This window comes from Vidua macroura, chromosome 1 (assembly GCF_024509145.1).
Source record: "Vidua macroura isolate BioBank_ID:100142 chromosome 1, ASM2450914v1, whole genome shotgun sequence".
Classification (NCBI taxonomy): Eukaryota; Metazoa; Chordata; class Aves; order Passeriformes; family Viduidae; genus Vidua; species Vidua macroura.
The window spans coordinates 66,690,318-66,711,182 of NC_071571.1; the positions used below are offsets into that span (position 1 = coordinate 66,690,318).

General features: G+C 38.2%; 1 protein-coding gene across 1 annotated transcript; it reads right to left on the reverse strand.

Annotated features, from left to right (window-relative positions):
• Positions 1-6,186: 6,186 nt before the first annotated feature.
• Positions 6,187-20,494, reverse strand: TMEM170B (transmembrane protein 170B). Its single transcript, XM_053999492.1, has 3 exons — positions 19,938-20,494; positions 12,209-12,379; positions 6,187-8,309 (listed from the first exon to the last, which is right to left on the reverse strand). The coding sequence occupies exons 1-3, from the start codon at positions 20,032-20,034 to the stop codon at positions 8,179-8,181; spliced, it is 399 nt and encodes a 132-aa protein (XP_053855467.1). The 5' UTR covers positions 20,035-20,494; the 3' UTR covers positions 6,187-8,178.
• Positions 20,495-20,865: the final 371 nt, after the last annotated feature.

Consider the following 20,865-nt stretch of genomic DNA (forward strand, 5'->3'; position numbering starts at 1 on the left):
TACATCTGTACATTTCAACCAGATTCACAAAATGTAAAACTTGTGTTGTCAGAGTATTTCATACAGAGGTTGACACATAGCTTCATGATTACTTAGAAGAACATGCAATAAGCTACAGAAAGTTTATGAAAATATTTTAATAGGAAACTTTAGTTAAGTAAAGGAGCATGAGAAACCATGTTTAACTTGCAAATTCCATTTACAAGGTACTATGAGACATTTCCTATCACCAAAAAAAAAAAAAAAAGAAATAGAAATAATTACTTAAAGATTCTTTAAATCTTACAGTTGGACAACTGTTCCACTGTGTCTGCATTCTAAAGAATGGAAGTAGAAATTGTGCAGAGGAATGTTTTACTTTAAATAATTTTCCAAATGTTATTGCTGTTTTTCAAAGAACCCGAAAGCATGCAATGAAAACTTCAAACTAAACAGACAGCTGAATGGACATATTTAGGTTGTTAACACAATTAAAATGCAAAGGATAACTACAAAAGTTTCTCAAAATTTTGTGGTCTGTTTGTTTTAGTTTTTTTAATATGTACATAGAGAACTGTACACAAACAGGGAAATAAAAAAGTTGCTTAAAAAATGAAATATAGTAGTATACAGTATTTACAGCTTAAATGTCATCCTTTTTTTAACTGGAGCTGAAGCATTACATGAGCATGCAGTACATCCACCACTCATAACAAGTACCTTTTGTACACTATAATGGAGTCCTGTACAAAGCATAAATCAACTAAATGTTAAATCACTCTTCTCCATCACTGTTGTTGCTATCTTTGAGCTTAGTAACAATGCCTAGGTCACAACACTTTAGCTTAGGTAACTTCAAAAAGTGAAGATATGAATATCTATTTCTAATACAAGTTTGAAGAATGCATTCTATCAACAAGACAGTTTATGGTGAGACACCAACAATGTTCTATTGTTTAAGTCATGCTTGATGAAAAGCTGTACTGAAGGAGCATAAGTCTGTCAGTGGACTAATGGATATTTTTTACCTTTGTCATTTTTAAAGATTTTCAAATTCCCATTTTCCTCTTCTCCTATTTGTTCAGCTAAATCCAAATGGTTATAATACTTGTATTTGTAAAGCTTATAGTACAACTGTTAAAGTTATCAATACAGATGCTAAATACTTTTTCTAACTGTAAAGTAGGTATTCTTAGTGGTTTCTGTAATCACTTCTGAAGAATTGTGTGCTATTCTATATATTGTCACAGTCAAAAGTTTAGTTCTGTAGATACCTGATCATCCTCTAAAACACCCAAAATACTAAGGACCTTCAGAATTTCATTATCTGTATAAAATTTAGGCACATTTCAAACAAGTAAAACCTCTAGCCAAGTAATTTTAAAAGGTTTTCGATTTTTAGCTCCCATATACCTTATATTGATGGATAATCCAAAATGGATTTTACAGTCTTGATACTAAATTTCTCAAGGAAACATAGAAAGTTATGTGTCAAATAAAAAGGAATGCCATTTGTATCAATCAAGTATTGTTTATTTTACTGAAAATGTCTCTTCAGTATTTACTTTGCCTAAGAGTCGGTGTTTTCCAGTCCACAGAAGTACAAAAGGACATATTATACATTCCCTTTAACAGCTGTCAAATCCTGCTAGGATTCATGCTGTAGCTTCCTAAAGTCTTCAGTAACTACAAGATGAACAATTAGAAGTGACAAAATGTATGTTCCTGAAAGAAAATACTTCTTTAGATCATTTTTTTAGAGCCTAATTGTTTTTATACCTGCCACACTGGGAGAATACCCCAAGCAATAATACATCTTCACAGACTTTGAGATGTCCTTGTGATTACATTTAGAATGTAATGCACAGCCTGAATTTCATGTGTAACTTCTGGCACAATTGTGGAAAACAGCAGAAACAAGATGCTTCAAGACATAATCTGTCACAATTTTAGGATATCAAACATACGTACTCAGGTTGAATTCTACTTTCTATGATAACTTCATTTTTCCAAAAGTGTGTGCAGTTACATACACAAATTAATGAACCCAGATGAAGATTTCACTGCTGTAATAGAGGACAGAATAGTTTTCCAACTGACTTTAAAGTCAGTGGGACTTTAAAGTTGTGATGGTGGTGACCAATATCACCACCAAATATCTGACCATTACCCCAAAACAAATGTTCAGCTCTCTTAAATTCATCTCTACTCAAAGAACATTTACTGCTTCAGCTGAGGATTTGGACAATCTTTCCACCTTAGGCTGCTCCCAATCTAAAGACTAAGAAAAAGTATCCCATCAATATGCTGATGCAATTGTATGCTAAATTTTGGTAACTCTGAAAAAAAGTTATGCTTTAGCATTTTTGTGTATGTAATAATCTATCATAATTTATGAACAACATTCAGAATTCTGTTTTGTCTCAAATTGCTTGGAATTAGATGGGCTATTAGGATGACAACTGTGACCTATCTCCATGTTTTTCCCCTTAACGGAAATACACATACAATGAAAGAACCTATATCTAGAAACAGAAGAGCAACTGAAAAAAATTCTCAGGTTCACAATTGCATTTCGAGGCCTTATTAGAGTCACATACTTTCTGGGGAGAGGGGCTAACTGATTAATCCACAATTCATTACACCAAGCAATACTATTGTGCCTATTCATCTGGAATTATACACGTGTGATGTTGGATGGCTGCGTAAAAAAACATCCAGTTCAATATGCTCATGATATAAATACTTAGATTTAATGCAGGCAAGGTATTATTAAAATATGCCTAGTGCATGAAATACATAAATTAAAACAAAAAAAAAAAACCCCAGTTTTTATAGTTATTAAGACTCCATTACAATTTCTGCTCAAAGGGCATTATATATGTGCCCCCCACAACAGAACTCAAATACAAATTGTAAGCAAAATAAATATCAATGTACAATATATTGAGAGGGAAACACTATTTTCCTTATCAAAATCAAAACAGTGTACTTCAAAAATAGAAAGCTACTTTAGACAAGTTTAGACAAGCTTTACATCCATGTTGAATGTTCAAAACTGGTTAAATTATTCGTTTCTTAAAAAAAAAGGCAACAGCAAATCATGGCTAGCTACAGCATACATCTTAGTTTCATAAACTCAAAATTACCCAGAAAATTAAAGACAATTATTTGGAAGCTTTTTTCCCAGAAACATAGCTGCAGGTTTTGAATCAAAACAAATTTTTTTGATCTAGGGAATAAGTCAAGCCAACTAGAGTGGTGCCAAATGTTCCTCAGCTGCTTCCCAAGATGAGAACCAAAAGAACAAGCATCTCCAGTATATGCGTACCAATGCAAAGAGATTGTGGAAGCGCTACTGAATGCCTGAGTCAAGGTCAGAGAGGTTGTCTCCAAGGGGAATCTCCAAGTAGGCATCTGCTACTGACCTCCAAACCAAGGAAATAACACCAATTAAACAATATTTGGGTCTTAAGAAAGCTTTGGGTCAATAGAACCTGGTTCTATGAGTGATTTTGGCTGCCTAGACACTTGTTGGAAGAACAATACAGCAGCGCACATGTTATCCATCACATTCCTGGAGTATGTAGAGGACGTATTTGGAATACAGATGGTTAGATGTGCCAGTCAAGGGTGAGACACTGCTGGGCTTGCTACTCACAAGCCAAGGAAACCTGCTTTGTAAAATCCCAATCAGTGACGGCCTCAGCTGCCACGATCACAGTAGTGGGATGCTGCTGAGCTTGCTGAAGGTCAGTGTTAAAAGAAACAATTCAGATTTAGAAGAGAAAGCTTCACTATGCTCATAGCCCATGGGAAGGGATGTCATGGAGGATAAAGAAGCTAGTGAGTGCGGGGAATTTTTCACCAACAGTCTCCTGGAAACACTAAACCAGTTCATCCTCTTTAAGGTCAGGAAAGAGGGAGAGCAAGAGACCTCCTTGGCTTAACTGTGAACCTCTGAATTTGCTCAAATCCAGAAGAGAAGTGTACCAGAGATGGAAAAGCAGAAAAATACACATTGAGAACTAAAATTACATTGATGAGATGCACAGAGAACCATAGGAAGTTCAACAAAGACAAGGGTAAGATTTTGCACTTGGCAAAACACAATCCAGGAGTGCAGCAACGGCTGGGATGGACTTGTCTGAGGAGCAGCTCTGTGGAAAGGGATCTGGGGGCCCTGGTGAACAAGCAGCTCCATGTGAGCGAGCAGTGTTCTGTTACGGCAAAGACAGCCAATGGGATCATTGATATGATGGACTGCATCAACAAGGGCATAACCAGCAGAGATAAAATCACCATTTTCTCACTCAGCCTCCTGACAGGCCACACCTGCAATACTGGGTTCTCTGTGTTCAGCTTTGGTCCCTGACATGCAAAAAACACACAAAACCATGGACAGGCTGGAAAGGCTCCACAAAAAGGCCACAGGGATAATCAAAGGCCTGGGAAGCCTGACATATGAGGAAAGGCAAAGAACTGGGTTGATTCTGCCTTGAAGAAAGAAGGCTTAAGGGAGTCTTTATCACCATATTCCAGTTTTCAAAGGATGGCTACAAAGAAGAGACTCCCTTTTTACAAGCACTCACATGGAAAAGATGGGAGGTCACGCGTACAAATTACTTTGTGATATTCCAGTAGGACACTGGAATAATGCCATTGGAACAAAATCCACAGGAAAATGTTGGACTCCCCAGCATTGGACACTTTAAGGACTTGGCTGGTCAGGGTGCTGGGCTACCTTGTCTAGACCATGCTATTGACAGGAAAGGTTGGACCAGACCATGGTTGAGGTCCCCTCCAACCTAGTATTCTTTAATTCTATGATCATACTGATAAATTGTAAGTGTTTGGAATGTTTAAATCTTTGATAGCAGCAGCTTCTAAAAAAACAGTAGCTTTTCCACATTAAATAATATATTCAGTACTCCCCCTTCTTCCAAATATTAAACTGTGTCGATGCATTTTTTTGTTCTGCACAATGCAGAATGTGCCCAGTGACACAATGCAGAGACAGGCAGAGCTGATTGAAGATAGTACTAAAACATCCTGTGTGGACAACACTGCATTGTCCAAGGGTGAACCAGGGTACCATCTGTGCCATTCACACACAAGATATCTTTGTAGCTTCATTGAGAGGGGCAGGGGGAGGGGAGGCTAGCTAAAGTAATTTTATTTTTTATTGGAAAAGCTATTTCAGTTGTTAGCATGTCAGGTATAAAAACACACTCCACAAAGCCACCATTCATTCATATATATATATATATATATATATATATATATATATATATATATATAAACACACACACACATATATATATATATATATATAAACACTAAAGCACCTTATGCTTAACAACGCTGTTTCTAGGGATATGGAATGAAAGTTCCAAGTTTTGCAGACATAAGGCCACTTACAATTTCTTTCACTGTTGGAGTTATTAAGGAGTATGTTCATGCTGTGATCAAAGAAGACTTCAAAACTTCACAGACAAACTTTTCATCATTATAAACTCCTCACAAGAAACAGCTGAAAATAAACTTCTGTCAAATAAAGCCTTGTCCCTGTTAGGTCACTTAAGCATTACATTACATTACATGTCTGTCCCTTGTTGCCAGGCAATAATGTCATACAATGCAGAGACAGCTAAGCACATGACAACATCTTAAAAGTGAATACAAGTACCTATGCAATAAAAATTATTTGAAGAAAGGTAGCTTAAAACCTGCAAAGATGCCTCCTTGTCCAAGGGGGAGAGTTACAATGGCAACAACTTCATTGGCACAGTAATTAAAATGAAGAATGAAGGTCATCAATACAAGCATACGTATCTCATCAGCTAGGAGCAGTCTGCTGTAGTTTAACTTAGTGAAAGACAGCAAGCCATTGAGCAGTGGCAGCATAATAGCCTCCTATAAAATATAAGGATTGAGATGTTCAAGGAAATTTGGAACCTGTGAGTAAGTTTCAGTGTGAGATAAAGGCATGAGACAATCTAAATTACTGAACACAGTGCTTCACGACGTGGTTGGTTTTGATCCAGACAAGCATTTCCAGATTGTCAAATAGAATGTTTTAAGGTTTGTTGAACACACTGTATCAAGTAACCAAATGAATTAGAAATAATCAAAATAGAACAAGAATGAAGATACAACAATTTTTTTTTAAATCCTCTTCCCTAAACATATATGTAACAAGGCACATTAGGAGAAACATCTTCAATCACTTTATTATTCAATTTAACTTAAATACCTGAAACCAGTTTTCTCACAATTTAAGACAACAGGGAGAAGTTTTAATTGCTTGTTACAGATGTCATAATTTCATTGTCTATTAAAGTGCAATGGTTGTGTGCCAAAAATTAGCAGAAAGTGAAAGACAAAAAAAACAAACCAGAGGAAAGTTTTTGAAGACATTCAAAAAGAGTGACAGTATATGTATTCAGCCACATTTTTGAAGCAATTAAAAGTAAAAATAACACTGAAAATATTTATAAACCTATATTTTAACTTGTTCCCTGCAAAGCCCATAACTTTGTATGTTTTCCAAACATACAAAGACTTTGATGCTTTTAAAGAAAACAAATATTATTAGCATTCCTAGTACTTTAAAGAAATGTATATGGAATAAGATAAAGGCAGACAGGTTAAGTCATTACATTTTAAAGTACTATCATACTGATAAATTGATGCAATCAATGCAAGCAATGACTGGATTGCAATTTAGATTTTAAACATATTCTTTTAGGTGTGCAGTAGGTGCCAGTGTTTGTGACAGTCCTGAAAGTCTTTTTGACATCATAACAGCAAAACCTTTGACTGATTTACTCCCTGTCATCATTAAGAGACAACTGCTGAAAAGCATTAAGCTGAGAAAAGATGTAAAAGATTCCTTATTCTTCACAGAACTTTATGCCCTTTAAATTTTGTATTTCATAAATAATTAGTTATTAGACTTAAAATTTCTCTTTACTCCAAACACTCACATTTATGACATTTCACATGCACAACACCACTCAGTCCCTTTTAAACTAGAAAAGCACAAACCACCGAAAGCTAAGTATTTGAAAGTTCCAGGTATCTTAATCTTTCCAAAGATACAAAGTGTTCAGAAACAAGGTAGTAAATACATTAGTGCTGCCCCACTTAAAAATTTTTGGAGTACAGTAACTATTTTATTACACTTAATATTTTTGTTCAGTACAAAACCAATATATCATATTGTTAACCCTTTCCATTTTCCTCATAGGTGTACTCTGAGAGTTTGTTATATTTGTGTTTTTCTTACAGAACATATGTAGGGTTAAGGGTCCTACCAGTGCTTAATTAAATATAGGGAGTTTATTTGCAATGAGTACCCTTTTTCTGAGGTTTGCAGAAGGGCTGGTAACCATCTGTATGTTTAAGACAAAGTAATTTCAAGGAAAACATCAGTTTAAGATTTGTTTGTGCATACACAACAGCTTGTACTTAATAACCTTCATATAGTCACCTTAAACTCCTGATTTCTGACAGGCTAAAGTCATGAAGAAATGTGCCAAGGAACAAAACTGCCACGAGCCATTCTTCACATAGTGCTAATTATATCAGGGTTGTTAAAGCTGTGGTTCTTAAACCCCATCAAAATTAATCTACATTTTGAAAGAGATCTAACAGTTGTTTTGAATGCTGAACAAGAATATTCAGCATTCAGAGAGATTCTTCTAATACACAAAAGTCAGTTATCTCTCTGTTTCACCTGAATTCAAGGAGAATTGTGCACATTCACAGAATCCTTCTACATTCCAGAGCTTACCCAGCCACCCACTCAGAATTAAACCAAATATCTTCAAGTCTGGCACACGGAGCAACCTTCAGGACAGCCCCTCTGTTTCATTCCAAGGTGTTAAGGACAGTGATCCCACCACCAAGCATGAACCTGCCTGGCAGCTGCTCGAGGTGCTCCATCTCTGCTTGGCACACAGAGATCCCCCCTCGCCCGTGACGGAGGCACGTTAAGGCGCAATGCAGGAGTGCAGCAGTTCCAACACTAGAGGACAGCCTGCTCATTTGACTGAGCCTCGAGATTTGTAGTGCACTTTCCACATAGCTTCCTTCCTCTTGCACTAGAATTCGAGTTCATAAGCTGATGAATCCACTTTCAGGAAGCTTCTCTTCAGATTAAAGACGTTTTTCTCCCCCCTTTCTGCATAAGTTTCAAAGCGTTGCAAGAATTCGTGAAAATGAGATAATTAACGTCAGTACTGTCTGTCCAACGCCAAAGACAAGAGCTTCTAGGGGAGCCATATTCTTTCCTGCTACTCTGTAAATTCCAGCTACTGCAGCACCTAAGAATCACAAGGAAAACAATGATCAAATCACAGAAAAAGACAAGGTTCAAATATGTGACAAATTATCTACTCTGTCTATGCGTCAGCTATTTATAGAGCATTACCAAACACTGCATTACTTCATGGCATTACACAATTACCAGCCTTGCTTGTGTTTTTATAGTTATATATATCCTTCAGGAATGATTTTCCCAATTGAACCAGATCAACTTTTCCATCATCAGTTTGATTTAAGAAAATCAAATCTTGTTGTTCCCCTGTACACATCTTCAAATTTTTTGAACATTTTTTGCCTTGTGCCAGTTTGAATAGGTAGCAAGACAGTCCTCTAAAAATTGACAAAGTCTGAAGAGTGTTTTAATACTGCTTGTATCAGCAGGGAGAAGACAAGAACGATAAAGTTGCTAGTGTCAACAAAACAATTGTAAACACACATTTTCCAGATTCATTTAATATTTCAGCTGAATAAACTGGTCATACTAAATAAGTTTATTTTGACTTAAACTACTGAATTGTTAACAATTGTTTAGCAAATCTAGCAAAACATGAAAAAGGTTGAAGTATTGCAGTGTTTTCCATAAATGTGTATGAGATGAAATTCCTAACCAATACAATTCAATTTTGAGCTGCAGAACATAAAAAAACCCCAAACTCAACAGATCATTTTTCTTGTACATTTGTGTGCAAATTCACATTTGAAATAAAATAACAAGAGGCCAGGATCAACCAAAACCAAACCCAAAACTTAACTGTAGACCTTCAGTATGCATTGTCTCAGATGCTGTCTAGTCAAAATTAAATGCCTTCAGAGATCAGAGGCTCTTTCAGGCTCAAAGAGAACTGAAAAGGCATCATAATTTTTTTAAATAATAAGCAAGAGTTTAAAAAAAAAGGGATTTTTTTTTTGGTCTTGCACAGTCACTAACAGGAATATCTGCTGGAATGATCAAAAATCCATTAGTGACACAGAAATACATTGAGTCACAACAGATTTTCTGAAAGTACAATCAGCATCTGAATCATCTGACATCTTCAAAAAGTAACACCTCAGTTTCACAATAGCTTTAGGAAGAGTAGCATTTACTAATGATTGTGGCCATAATGGTACTTACAAACACTACTAATCATACTGTTAGGCAATTTTTGGGTTAATTTATTTTTATTGGGGTTTTTTGTGGGTTTTTTTTTTTAACATATTCTGTAAAGTATATTTTGTCTGAAGTATCTCACCAGAAGGCTAGCCTTATGGTATTTCATTCAGCTACCTTTCATAAGCTTTTCCATTTGTTTCTTGGCTAGCTGCTGTCAAAACCTGAAAAAGATCCTTTAGATTGAGCCCACTACTGACATTAAAATTATTTTTCAGATTGAACTCTCAAAGCAAATTCAAACTGGCCAAAAAAGTATATCAGAATTGTCAATAGCAGATCAATAACAGAAATTTTGGGCTTTGAGAAAACACTGAGATACTCTGGGAAGTATCCAGAATAAAAGAATAAAACTTTGGTAGTTTGCTAATTAGGTATTATTACACAAATAACAGTGTGCATTACAACCTGTAATGCATAACCCAGCAGAACTGGTATTGAGCCAAAAGTATGTACAACAGGCTGCCAACAAGGGAAATGAGAATTTGTCACCAAAAAGGAGTGTGCTGGGGAAGAAGAGGAAGGACAGGCCCTTCTGGATCAAATACAGCTAAAATTCTTGCCTTAAGCTGCCTGGTATTCATATATTCTTGTTTGGCTTTGTGGGTTTTTTTTTGGTTGTTGCTTTGTGGGTTTCTTTGTTTTTGTTATGGTTTTAGTGGTTTTTTTTTTGTTTGTTTGGTTTTTTTTGTTGTTCTTTTCTTTTTTACTGTATTCCCTTCTGATTAATAATTTTTCAATACCTTTTTAAAATACCTTTAATTTCCATGACTTTTCAAAGCTAAGAAACAGAGGAGTCTCCTGCTTTTCTATATGCTGCTAAAAAGGTTCCAGAACATCAGAAAGTTCGAAAGATCTCCCTGAGCAAAATTAAACTTACATTGTGCAATAATCTATGCTGCCTTCATTTTCCTACACAAACAATGCAGAAGACTGGAAATGCAAAGTGGAAATTGAAGTCAGTTTGCTATTTCAATTTCTTAAGCACTGGACCAGGCATATTCAAATAGCTGATATTTCAACTCACAACTCTCAGTTTGCAGCATAATAACTATTAAAAATCCTCTTTAATATTTGATCACCATAACTTGCCTTCAAAAGCTCCCCACGGAATTTCTTTCGGTATGAAACAACTGAGTTCTGGCCAGAAACAAAAAAGTACTTGCCTAAGCTAATTGCAATGCTCTCTGCAAAACCTTTGGGAACAGCATAACAAGTCTACAGTCTAAGCTTGGAGAAGTTCTCAGATGAATATGCACACAAACAGGATTGCTTACGTGCTAAATGTTTTGACCTGCAAAACTGGATGCCAAAAATACAACTGTGTTGCTCCTCTTTTTATGCAAAGATAGAAGACAAAAAGTACTTTCATTTGAGAGACACTGATCCTGAAACCTCCCCACCACACAAAGCTGTTAAAGTCTCTGCTCGGATCTTTCAACACAACATTTCCTATCTCATTTCTTCAGAAATGTTCCTGCATGGCTGACCTTGTAACAGGCCACTGCCTTTTAATCCTAAGACAAAAATCTGCATAACATATAACATAAGGCACTCAACTAGTTCCAACTCATCTTAGGGGAAAAAAAACCCAACCCAACCCCCTTGCAAAAACCCAACAAAAAATAGTTATACTGAACTATACTGTGTTAACTAGTGGAAATTCTAAGCTGAGAAATCTGTAGCAATTAAAGCAACCTTTTAAGGAAAGTCTTAGTGAAACTTCTCATGACATTTGCATTTTTATTTAGCCTTGAAAAACAATAATCAGGAAGGTCTTTCAGCAGCAATAAGACATAATCTGACACAAATCCTCTATGAATGTGTCCAAAGCTCATAGTGATACCACTATTCTGATAACTTGGGCAGAACACAGGAAGACCAAAATGAAAGGTGGGAAAATTTGCCTTCAGACTACATGGTGGTTGCTAAATTTATGGTTCCTTACCCTTGGAAACCTTTCAAGTTAGGCAATCTTTTCTGCAACACTGAAGATTTTTGGGGCAGAAACTACTGCTCAGTTAACATAGGCACCATTCAACACATAGTTTTTAATGCTGAGAACTCCTTACCAGCACTGTTGAAGACAAGCATGTGATTCTTTCCTGAAAAAATAGCACTCACTATTTTTCCTCCCGCAAGAGAAAACTCGACATGCTCCTACTTGCTTGGAAAAGGTACTGTAGTCTATTTATAAGTTTGATAAACAGAGCTGGATATGATAAAATCAAAGAAGGAATAAAGTGTCCTACAGGTTTCATGGCCCATGTTTCAGTGCTAACATAGATAATGGAATTTCTTGGGAAAGATGGAAAAGCTGCACCTGATACCAATAACTCTGGACAAAGACAGATGAGCAGCATTTCTTCAAAACATTCTCTGCAACACCACTTGTGTCATATTTGGTCAGGTGTAAGCCTCCACACTTTACTACATAACACAGTTTCGGCAATGTTTTAAACGTGAGTGGGGTTTTTAACTACAGCTCTGTGAACCTTCGGGCTTTAACAGAAAAAAATAGTTGCATCTCTTTGAGGATACAATGTCAAGAAATTAAAAAAATGAAAAAAATGTATCTTGAGTGGTAGACATTCATCTAATACCATAAGAAACTGTAACAAATGCCCGTGCCAAACAGTATTTCACCTAGAACATCAGCAAAGCTTAATTTATTTTTTTTTTTTAATAAGTTAGATGTAAAATAAGAAAGGGGAAAAAACCCCAAACAAGAACAAAAGGCAGACTTACTGGTTATCATTGCTCCAGTTATAGAACCCAGAAATCCAATGCTGACCACAATGACAGATATCAGCCTCCCCTGCCTATGCCTCTGCAGCATCACAAACATTAATACTCCCACAGCACCATGGACAAAGAGAGAGGAGAAGAGAGCCCAGAGGAAAACCCAGTACCACATCTCTGAAAGAAAGCAGTCAAATAAAGAGTTAATATTTTTAAGACAAGAACTTTATAAGTAAGAAACTTTAAAACAATCAACAGTAAGAGGAAAAAACTTTGCAAACAATCAACAGTAAGAGAAAAATAAATACTGATTTCCATCTTAAAAGTGATACGTGTGATACCATCAGCACATGCTCAAGACTCTTTCCTCATTTCAGCAGTCTGTCATAAAGGATTAGCTGTATTATGTTAAAAAATAGAAAAATTATTCTGGCAAAAACCTTAATTCAGATATATTTTTACAAGTAGCCATAATTCCTTTAATGACTTTTTTAAATAGTATTGATTGCAATTTCATAGCAGGCATTGTAACTGCTTCTGTCAAATGAAATATTCTCTGATACAAAGACTGGAGAAGGAAAAAGTCAAGAACTGGTTTGGGGTTCTTTTTTGGGCCATGGGCTTTTATTTTGGGGCAGATGTGGATCTTTTGTTGTTTCCCAACCCCCCACCCTCACAAATAAGAGACAGCATCAGGTAACATCAGATGGGAAAACTGAGATTAAAGACTTTAGCTTATCTACACCCAGGAGCTATAATAGAGTGCTCCATCAAATTAGCTTCAATAATGCAAATAAAAACACTATCATTTTAACAAGAAATTTTAACACATCTAACTCCTTGCTTCTAATTGCTTAGTACAGAACTTCAGAGAGAGGTAGTGACTATTATTTAAATTACTAAAAAGGGTGTCAGATCATGAGAATGTTTGGAGCACAAACATTTCTTTGAAGAATGGCAAACATGATGAGCACCTTCGAAGAAAAGAGCTGGAACCCTGGAACCATCAATGGAGCTACACAATAACTCAAGAACCTTTCTCACTTGGTGTCAACTTTCTAAAAACATTCTATAAATCAAGAGGGTGAGTAAATAAAACATCCCTTTTGGTTTTAGTCAAGTACAGTAGGTAGGTATCATTACAGAACTTAACAAATTAGGGTGCATATTCCATAATCCCATGACACTGTCATTAATTCAGTTTTTGCTGCAGTTCCCCTCAAAAATAGAACAAAACAAAAATCCCAGCTTCCTTACAAAAGCAAGATACTTATTGCTTATGAGGCAAGCCTGTATTAATGTAGCTTGACTCATATCAACTATTTGAGGAAAAAATACATCCCAATTAGCTAATGTAAAAATACTGAGCAGCACAAAACATACTGTGAAAAGATGCTAAGAAAAAAAATGTTGCTACACAATAACCACAGCCCTGGGAGTCAGTAGGATATGTATACAGATAACATAGATACAGAGTTCAAGCTTTTTTTATTTAGCAGTACTTTGGGAGTAGCTCAGCCCTTCCCCTTTCACACAGGCATAAATGGCAACACTATGTCTGCCCAAGGACGTACAATTCCTCTAAATCATGATAGCCAAAAGGCTCTTTTAAGAGAGCAGCAAGGAAAGTGGCTGGCAAATATACATCCAATGAATACTTCAACTGTAGTTCAAGGCGCAGCTTTTCCTTCTGAGTGCCTGGGTACATATATCCACATCCTGAGAGTGGCTCGGAGCAGCTCTCCTCAGATCTTCCATCCCTTCACCCCTGGCCCCAAAATGGGTACCAAAAATCTTGGCAAAAGGATAATGACCATGGTACTGTTCCACTAAAGGAATGTCTCATCATTCTCAGAAGCTACTGTGACAGAACAGTGGCAGGAGTGTCAAGCAGTCACTCCACAAACGCCCTCACTAAAATTAAGAGACTGGCTGACTTAATCTGTGGGAGGGGAACCTCTTCTGCTGTCCTAACAGGCCTGGTCCATTACTAGCACAGCCTGGGTGTTTCCATTGTTTTATTCAAGTGGAAGCACATAAACAAAAGGATTAACCAAAGATCTACCAATACAGAACATGGCAGCCCTGCCAGACCTACAGTTGGACAATAGGGAAACAAACCTTAGGATTTATTAACCAATCTGGACCAAGAAAGTCTGTGGGAATCTGACACTGTCACACCCTGTAATTTCAACAGGATTTGTTAGGCACCGCATCACCTTTTAAGAAATTGGTGTTTGTAGGTATTGTCAAGTTTTATCAGGTAGAAAAGACAAATGACTTCCAGTCTTAGGAAAATTCACTAGGATGATTGTATTTTTAGAAGAAAATGAAAGCTTATGGAAAGGCTAACTACTCCCCTGTAACTAAGAAACCAAAAATATTTACAAACTCTTACACAACAAAATAGCTCCACAGTGAGCAACTATCTTCGGTCTTATTTATGTTCCAAATAAGGCTCGAGGAAAATTAGCATCAGCCCTCACTTTATATTTAGGGCAGGAGGCTTGAGAATAGAACCAGCACCAAAATGTCCTGTTGGCTAAAGAAATATAAACTTCAGTTCTTTCACTTTCTCCTCCTACTCCTTAAAAGCAGCAGGCATATTGAAAAGGAAATTGGAAAACATCCAGAAATATTCCTTGTTTGACACAAAAGCAGCTGGAGCTTTGTTAAACTATGATTTCCCTTCATTAAAACATCATGTATGTGTTAAAACATCATGTAGGAGCTTGAAGCAGGACAAATCACTTCCAAGCACATTTCCTAGGAAGGCCAGAAGTTATAATTTCTTATCCTCCTTTATTTACTCTTTCTATACCTGCTAGTTCACCCCAGTCATTTCTTTACTTCTGCTCATAGGGTGAGTAATGAAGCCAACCAAGTAAGTTGTTTAACAGGGATGAACAAGGTAAGGAGAGAGAGACAACCCTTCAAGCAAACCAGAGACCTTAAGCTCCATTCACCTAGAGGAAAACGTAGACACTCTTACTCTGATCTGGTGAGGGCAGAGAGCTACTCATGTTCTGTAAAATTCAGTATTATCTAACCCTTGAATCATGAAGAGAGATGACTCTCAAAAGCAGTATCTTGGAATAACACTGAAAGACACAAAGAATGGGTTGAGAGTAACACTGAGAGGTGTCACTAAAGAATAGAGAAAGAAAATGTGGACCTCTGAACACAAATGGTCAAGACTTCATTTGTTCAAAAATGACTGAGTAGTTTGATTGCTGAATTGTCTTGCAACATCTCTAAGAAGGAGGAAGTGAGACTGAAGTGTCTCAGCTATTTCTGTCCTATACACTGACTGACCCTTGAAGCAGCATAAATTTATGTATTGCTACCCTGCCTGACAAGAAAAAGCACAGTCCAATTTCAGTCTTTGTGCAGCTATTCTAATTAGCTGGCTCTTTTGACAACATGAGCTGCACAGAGTACTTCGCTGTTATGGAGGTAATGATTTACCTATATCTGTCAGAGAGATTCAAATACTCACCTAGCCTCAGTTTATTTAGTCATGCCTTCAAAGAGCATCCCTAAAGAGATATTAATAGTATAAAATTAAAAAAAAAAATTTATGAGTTTACTTTTAGTGTATCCAAATTACTTGAAGTCACCAAAACACAACATACATGTATCAAAACTCCACAGCTCCTAGAGAAATACAGGAACTAGGGAAAGCCCAGTAGTTTACAAGCATAGTGACATTCAGTATACAGCAAAGATGTCATAGCTCTTCTAACAGGAACAACCGAGATACATTTTTCATGTCTAAAATTCTTTGTGCTTAAACTGAAAAGAAGATTTAAGACAGTATTTATGTTCCTTTCCTTTGGTTTGCCTCAGTTGGGGATTTTTCTCCTACCAGAAAAGCTGCAAAACTCAAATACCTTGCAATTAATGCCCAATCACAGCAGTTTTAGAGCACTTTTGATTTTAATTAATTTGAATTTAATTTTGATATTTACACCCATCAGATAGATATCATGCATACATTATGCTTATGTACTACAGATAAACATTATATATTAGTATATACACATATATACTAGTGTAGGCATACACAACATTAGAGATTAGGAAAATACTTATTAAACCATGTCATTGTTTAGAATAACATTCATATCACTTCCATCTTATCAAGACCTGAAGTTGTGCTCCAACAATACCTTCATCTTATACAAGCAGATAAATGATAACATTTTCAAATATTATCTATATAAAATATCAATATGCTGTCCTACTGCCACTCAGCTTCAGTAAACATGGAATATCTCCTTAGTCGTTAATCTTCAGCACTTTTCCTCTAAGTTCTAAGCTTGTTTTGCCAGATGAATAATGATTGCCTACAACATGTCATAAATCAAAAGTGATTACTCCAAAACAAAGTGTCTCCCTCTTTCTCTCTCCATTCTAAGCCCAGTACCCAGCCTACTACTATTAGGTACAGAGGTTAGTCAAGCAATAAGCACCTGTACTAAGAATACAAAAATACAAATTTAAGTCAACAAGGTAGCATATGTCAAATTTAGAATTAGAAAAAAAACAGTAACATTAGATTCCTGTAGCTTATAAACTCAAAGCACTCAGATGAAGTGACAGCATACGATAACTGCAAATGTAACTCGGCTCTTTACATGCTACATTTTTTTCTTCAGCACCAGGTCCTGTCTTTAATTATTGTATTAAATGGTACTTTCAAAGTTATCAACAATACAGCCAAATTGTTGTTTGGAGATGCTAACATTTTTGCTGCATTAAGTGGAAAAAAAAGCACTTTGCTGAGGAGCATTTAAATCTCAAATTACAGACTAGTCCTCTCAAGTAACAGCATAGGGGGCAAAGAAAATCCAGACAATCTGGGACAAATGAGCACAGGATGGAGCTTAGGAGCCTCTTTTAGTAGAAATATTGCCAAGTCCTTTATTGTGAAAGCAGCCTTTCAGCAATTTTTATTTTACTGGATACTAATAATGGGAATTTTTTTTCTCCTTTTCCAGTTCAAATTCAGCTGCTATATGATTTGTTCCAGTAAACCCTGATCTAGCACTAACTCTGAAACACAACCAGCTCATATAAAGGAGGTGATCTTGGGATATACTGGAGGATGTAACAAAGAGTGAGGCAAAAGCCACCCCACCTCTCCCATGACTCCTAAAGCCTTACTTCCACCTCCCAAGAGAGGTCAGGAAGAGAGGAAGCAAGCACACCACGGTGATGTGCCTATGTTCAGCTAAAAGGAACAACACCAGCAGCTTTAGCTGTTACAGGGTGTGATGCGTATGTGGCAGCAATGAACTTGTCTGTGGTCTCCTGGGTATTTGAGGCCAAGAACGAAATACGGGATTTCCTTTTTTATGTTGAACCTGATTCACATATACAGTATAAAAATAATCTTTCAGTTTCTCATTGACAGGAAAAAGAACCCACCAAAACTAAGCTCTTAAGAGTATGAAGCATTGCTGGCTTAGGCTGGAGTTTGTATCAGGACACTGTTGAAAAATTCAGAAAATTAACATATTTTTAAGAAGGAAGCTGATAACATTTTGCAACATATTTCTGAAAACATAATCAATATGGTTTATCTAAAGGAGATGAACCTTCACTTGTGCAACTTGAAAGTCTAGTCCAGACCACAACATTAAGTCCAAAAGTAGACACAAAGCAGTCTTGAATATTCATGGAACATGGCATATTAATGATTTTCTTTTCCCAGTATTCTGGAGAAGTCTCTCCTTATACCTAACAGAGGTGCAAAAGGGAATGGATTAAGTAGTCAAAGAAGATAAACTCATTCATACACCTATTTTCTTGGCAGGGAAAAGAACAGAATTTCTGGTCTTGAACAAAATTTACTTCGATAAGGAGTAAGGAAGGGCTTATGTAACTAGTTCAGCTTTTTGTTAATATCAATGATTATATCAATATGTATCTAACCTGTGGAAAAGATTCTTAAGTCCAGTGCAAGTTTTGGACTGTTGACAGTCCATGAGAACATTCAGCTCACCAGGTTATGGCTGTAAGAGCAGCCATCATTTAAGCACAAAATTAGAAACTGCAACTACAATTGGCAGTGACATATTCTCCAACAATGCTACCATGGATAAAAAAATTATTTTTCATATTTTTTAGGTTAAAAACAAAAAACCATTCCACATTAAGAATATCTTATTAAGCCCTTATCGCAAAAGCACTGAGAAACAAGCTGATTTTATCTCTCGGCACTGAATTTCATAGAAACGCTTATGCTGAATGATCTAATAAGAAAAACTTTATAGAGGATGTCTGGCACAAAGCAAAGTGAAATCCATTGTGAGCTTTTTCCTTTAAGAGTACAAGTTTTTAAAGTAGGTATGTTAAAGTAACTACTCAGGAAGTGAGCTTTATTTAGTGTATCACCACACTAATACCTGGAAACTCTAATTATGAGACACACACTATGAAGTTCATAGATAAAGATGAAAAGGTTAATCTTTTTTATTACACTAAGATGCATCCTGAAAGTTAAAAGAACAAAAAATATGATCACTTTCTGTTTGCTACAGCTCCAACGTCAGCTACACTTCGATTTCCATCACACTTCTTCCACCTCTAAAAGATTAAAAAAGAAAACAGAATATATCAACCATTACTATAGAGAAAAAGGTGACATAACAGTCTTTCATAAATACTAGAATATATCCATAACTGTTTAAATCCTATCCCTGATCAGTATTTTCCACTAATCTGTCGCCACCTAATACAACCCTACAACCAAGCAGAAAGAATTCACTCAGTTACTTGTCTGCTATTGACACCCAGTCCCTGCTTGTTCACAACTGGAAGCTTAGGCTTTTCTTTACTCAAGGACAGAATAAGAGAAGATACCCCTCTCCACCATATGCCTTGCATCTCACAGTAGCCCACACTCATTTTTCAGCCTGAGACTGAGCAGAAAAAAGCCAGCTCTTGCCAAAAGCCAGCCAAAGCTCCCCTCTCCTAACAGGGGTTGAGGACCTGACTCTACTACTTTGGTTCACAGAATTTTTTAGTAACAATTCTTTAAGAATCCCAGATGCTTAAGATTACAACTACTTGTCAGAAAACAACTGTCATTTCATTCACTCCCACAGGTCTCATTATCCACAGGTATACTCAGAGGTGGTGGGGGAGAGTCTCTGATTCTCCACATTCAATTTTATGGTTTTCTAGTTGTTTTTTATATAGCTCTCTGTCAAATGCCAATGAGCATATATTCACAAGGGGAAAAAATAAAATAAAAAACCAACCACCTCCACAAACATACTCCAGCCTCCCATACATAGTTATACACTCACACATTCTACAATCCTTCACCGATGCACAAGTACCCATCACTTCACTCGCATGCACACACCCTATGCCATTAGCCTTCTTTTATATACATGGGCACAGAAAAGTGAGCGAGCACATCCCACACGCTCATGTCCTTTGCACGGGCAGGCATCCCAGACACCGGGCACACACCCAGACTAACCAACACCTCACACAAACCCCTCCTGATTCCCTGGACCCCACAGCAGGCGTACAAACACACACGCGATAGATCTGCTCACAGAACACGGACGGAGGCACCCGGAGAGACTCGGGAACACAAACACCAGCCCTCCCTACGCGCAGCACACAGGGAGACCACCGCCACCCCCACGCCCTCCATTGTGCTCCAGCCCCGAGCGCACCCTCGCAGCCGCCCGGCCCCGCACTGCCCCGTTACCCGTGAGGCTGCGGAGGACGGTGCCGTGAGCCCACAGGCTCAGCACTTGCTGCACCGACAGGTTGATCATGGAGTTGTCCCCCGCTTCCACCTTCATGGTGCCGCCGCCGGGCGGGGTCCGGCAGCCGCCGGACCGCGGAGCGGGAGGGAGACGGCGGCGGCGAGGAGCGAGAGGGCGGGGAGGCGGCGAAGGGAGCTCCGCGCCGCGGTGGAGACATCGAGGACGGAGTGGGGGAGGCGGCGGCCGGGGGGAGCCGGGCGATCTCGGGGGAGGAGGGGAGCCGGCCGCTGGCGCTTCCCCGCCGCTCAGGGGCAGGGCCGGGCGGCGGAGCCCATCATCATCATCATCATCATCACCATCATCATCATCATCATCATCTCCGCCTCCTCCATCAGCAGTGACCGCCGCCGCCTCGCCGGCGGCATCGTCACCCCGGTCACCGGCATCACCTGGAGCGAGGGCGGGGCGACCGCAGGCCGTCCCTCAGGCGGGCAGCTCCATGCGGGTGAGCGGCGGTAGCGGGGAGGCTCCCGGCGCCAGACGCCAGCGGCTGCCGGCGGGGAGGGGGAAGGAGCAGCGGGAGCGGGGCAGCGGGAGCGTTGGGAGCGGGAGGGCGGCCCCGCGCAGGCGCGGCGGGAGGAGCCGGGGGGCACGGGCTCCTCCCACCAAACGGAGAACCAGAATTCGGAATCACGATTTGAGTCAAAGAGGGCGGGAAACACTGGGGATGTCGTGGACCCCCAGAGAAACTTGCGTTAGCAAGAAGTGTCTCAAATAAAATCTACATACACCTGTGGGTAGATTTAAAGGGGAAAATAAAGTGATAACATTCCATGGTGTTAAAGCTGGTATTTAAGGTGATGCTGCTGAGTGCGTTTAAACATCGGAGAAGAGCAGAATGCAGAATCTGTGTTCTGATGAGAGCAG

Bases quoted from the DNA above. Each gene is read 5' to 3' on its own strand.
- TMEM170B (XM_053999492.1), bottom strand. From the start codon at position 20,034: ATGAAGGTGGAAGCGGGGGACAACTCCATGATCAACCTGTCGGTGCAG. The intron at 12,380-19,937 runs GTAACGGGGCAG...GCTTTCTTTCAG, and splicing joins CGTCCTCCGCAGCCTCACGG to AGATGTGGTACTGGGTTTTC. The intron at 8,310-12,208 runs GTAAGTCTGCCT...TGTGATTCTTAG, and splicing joins AACTGGAGCAATGATAACCA to GTGCTGCAGTAGCTGGAATT.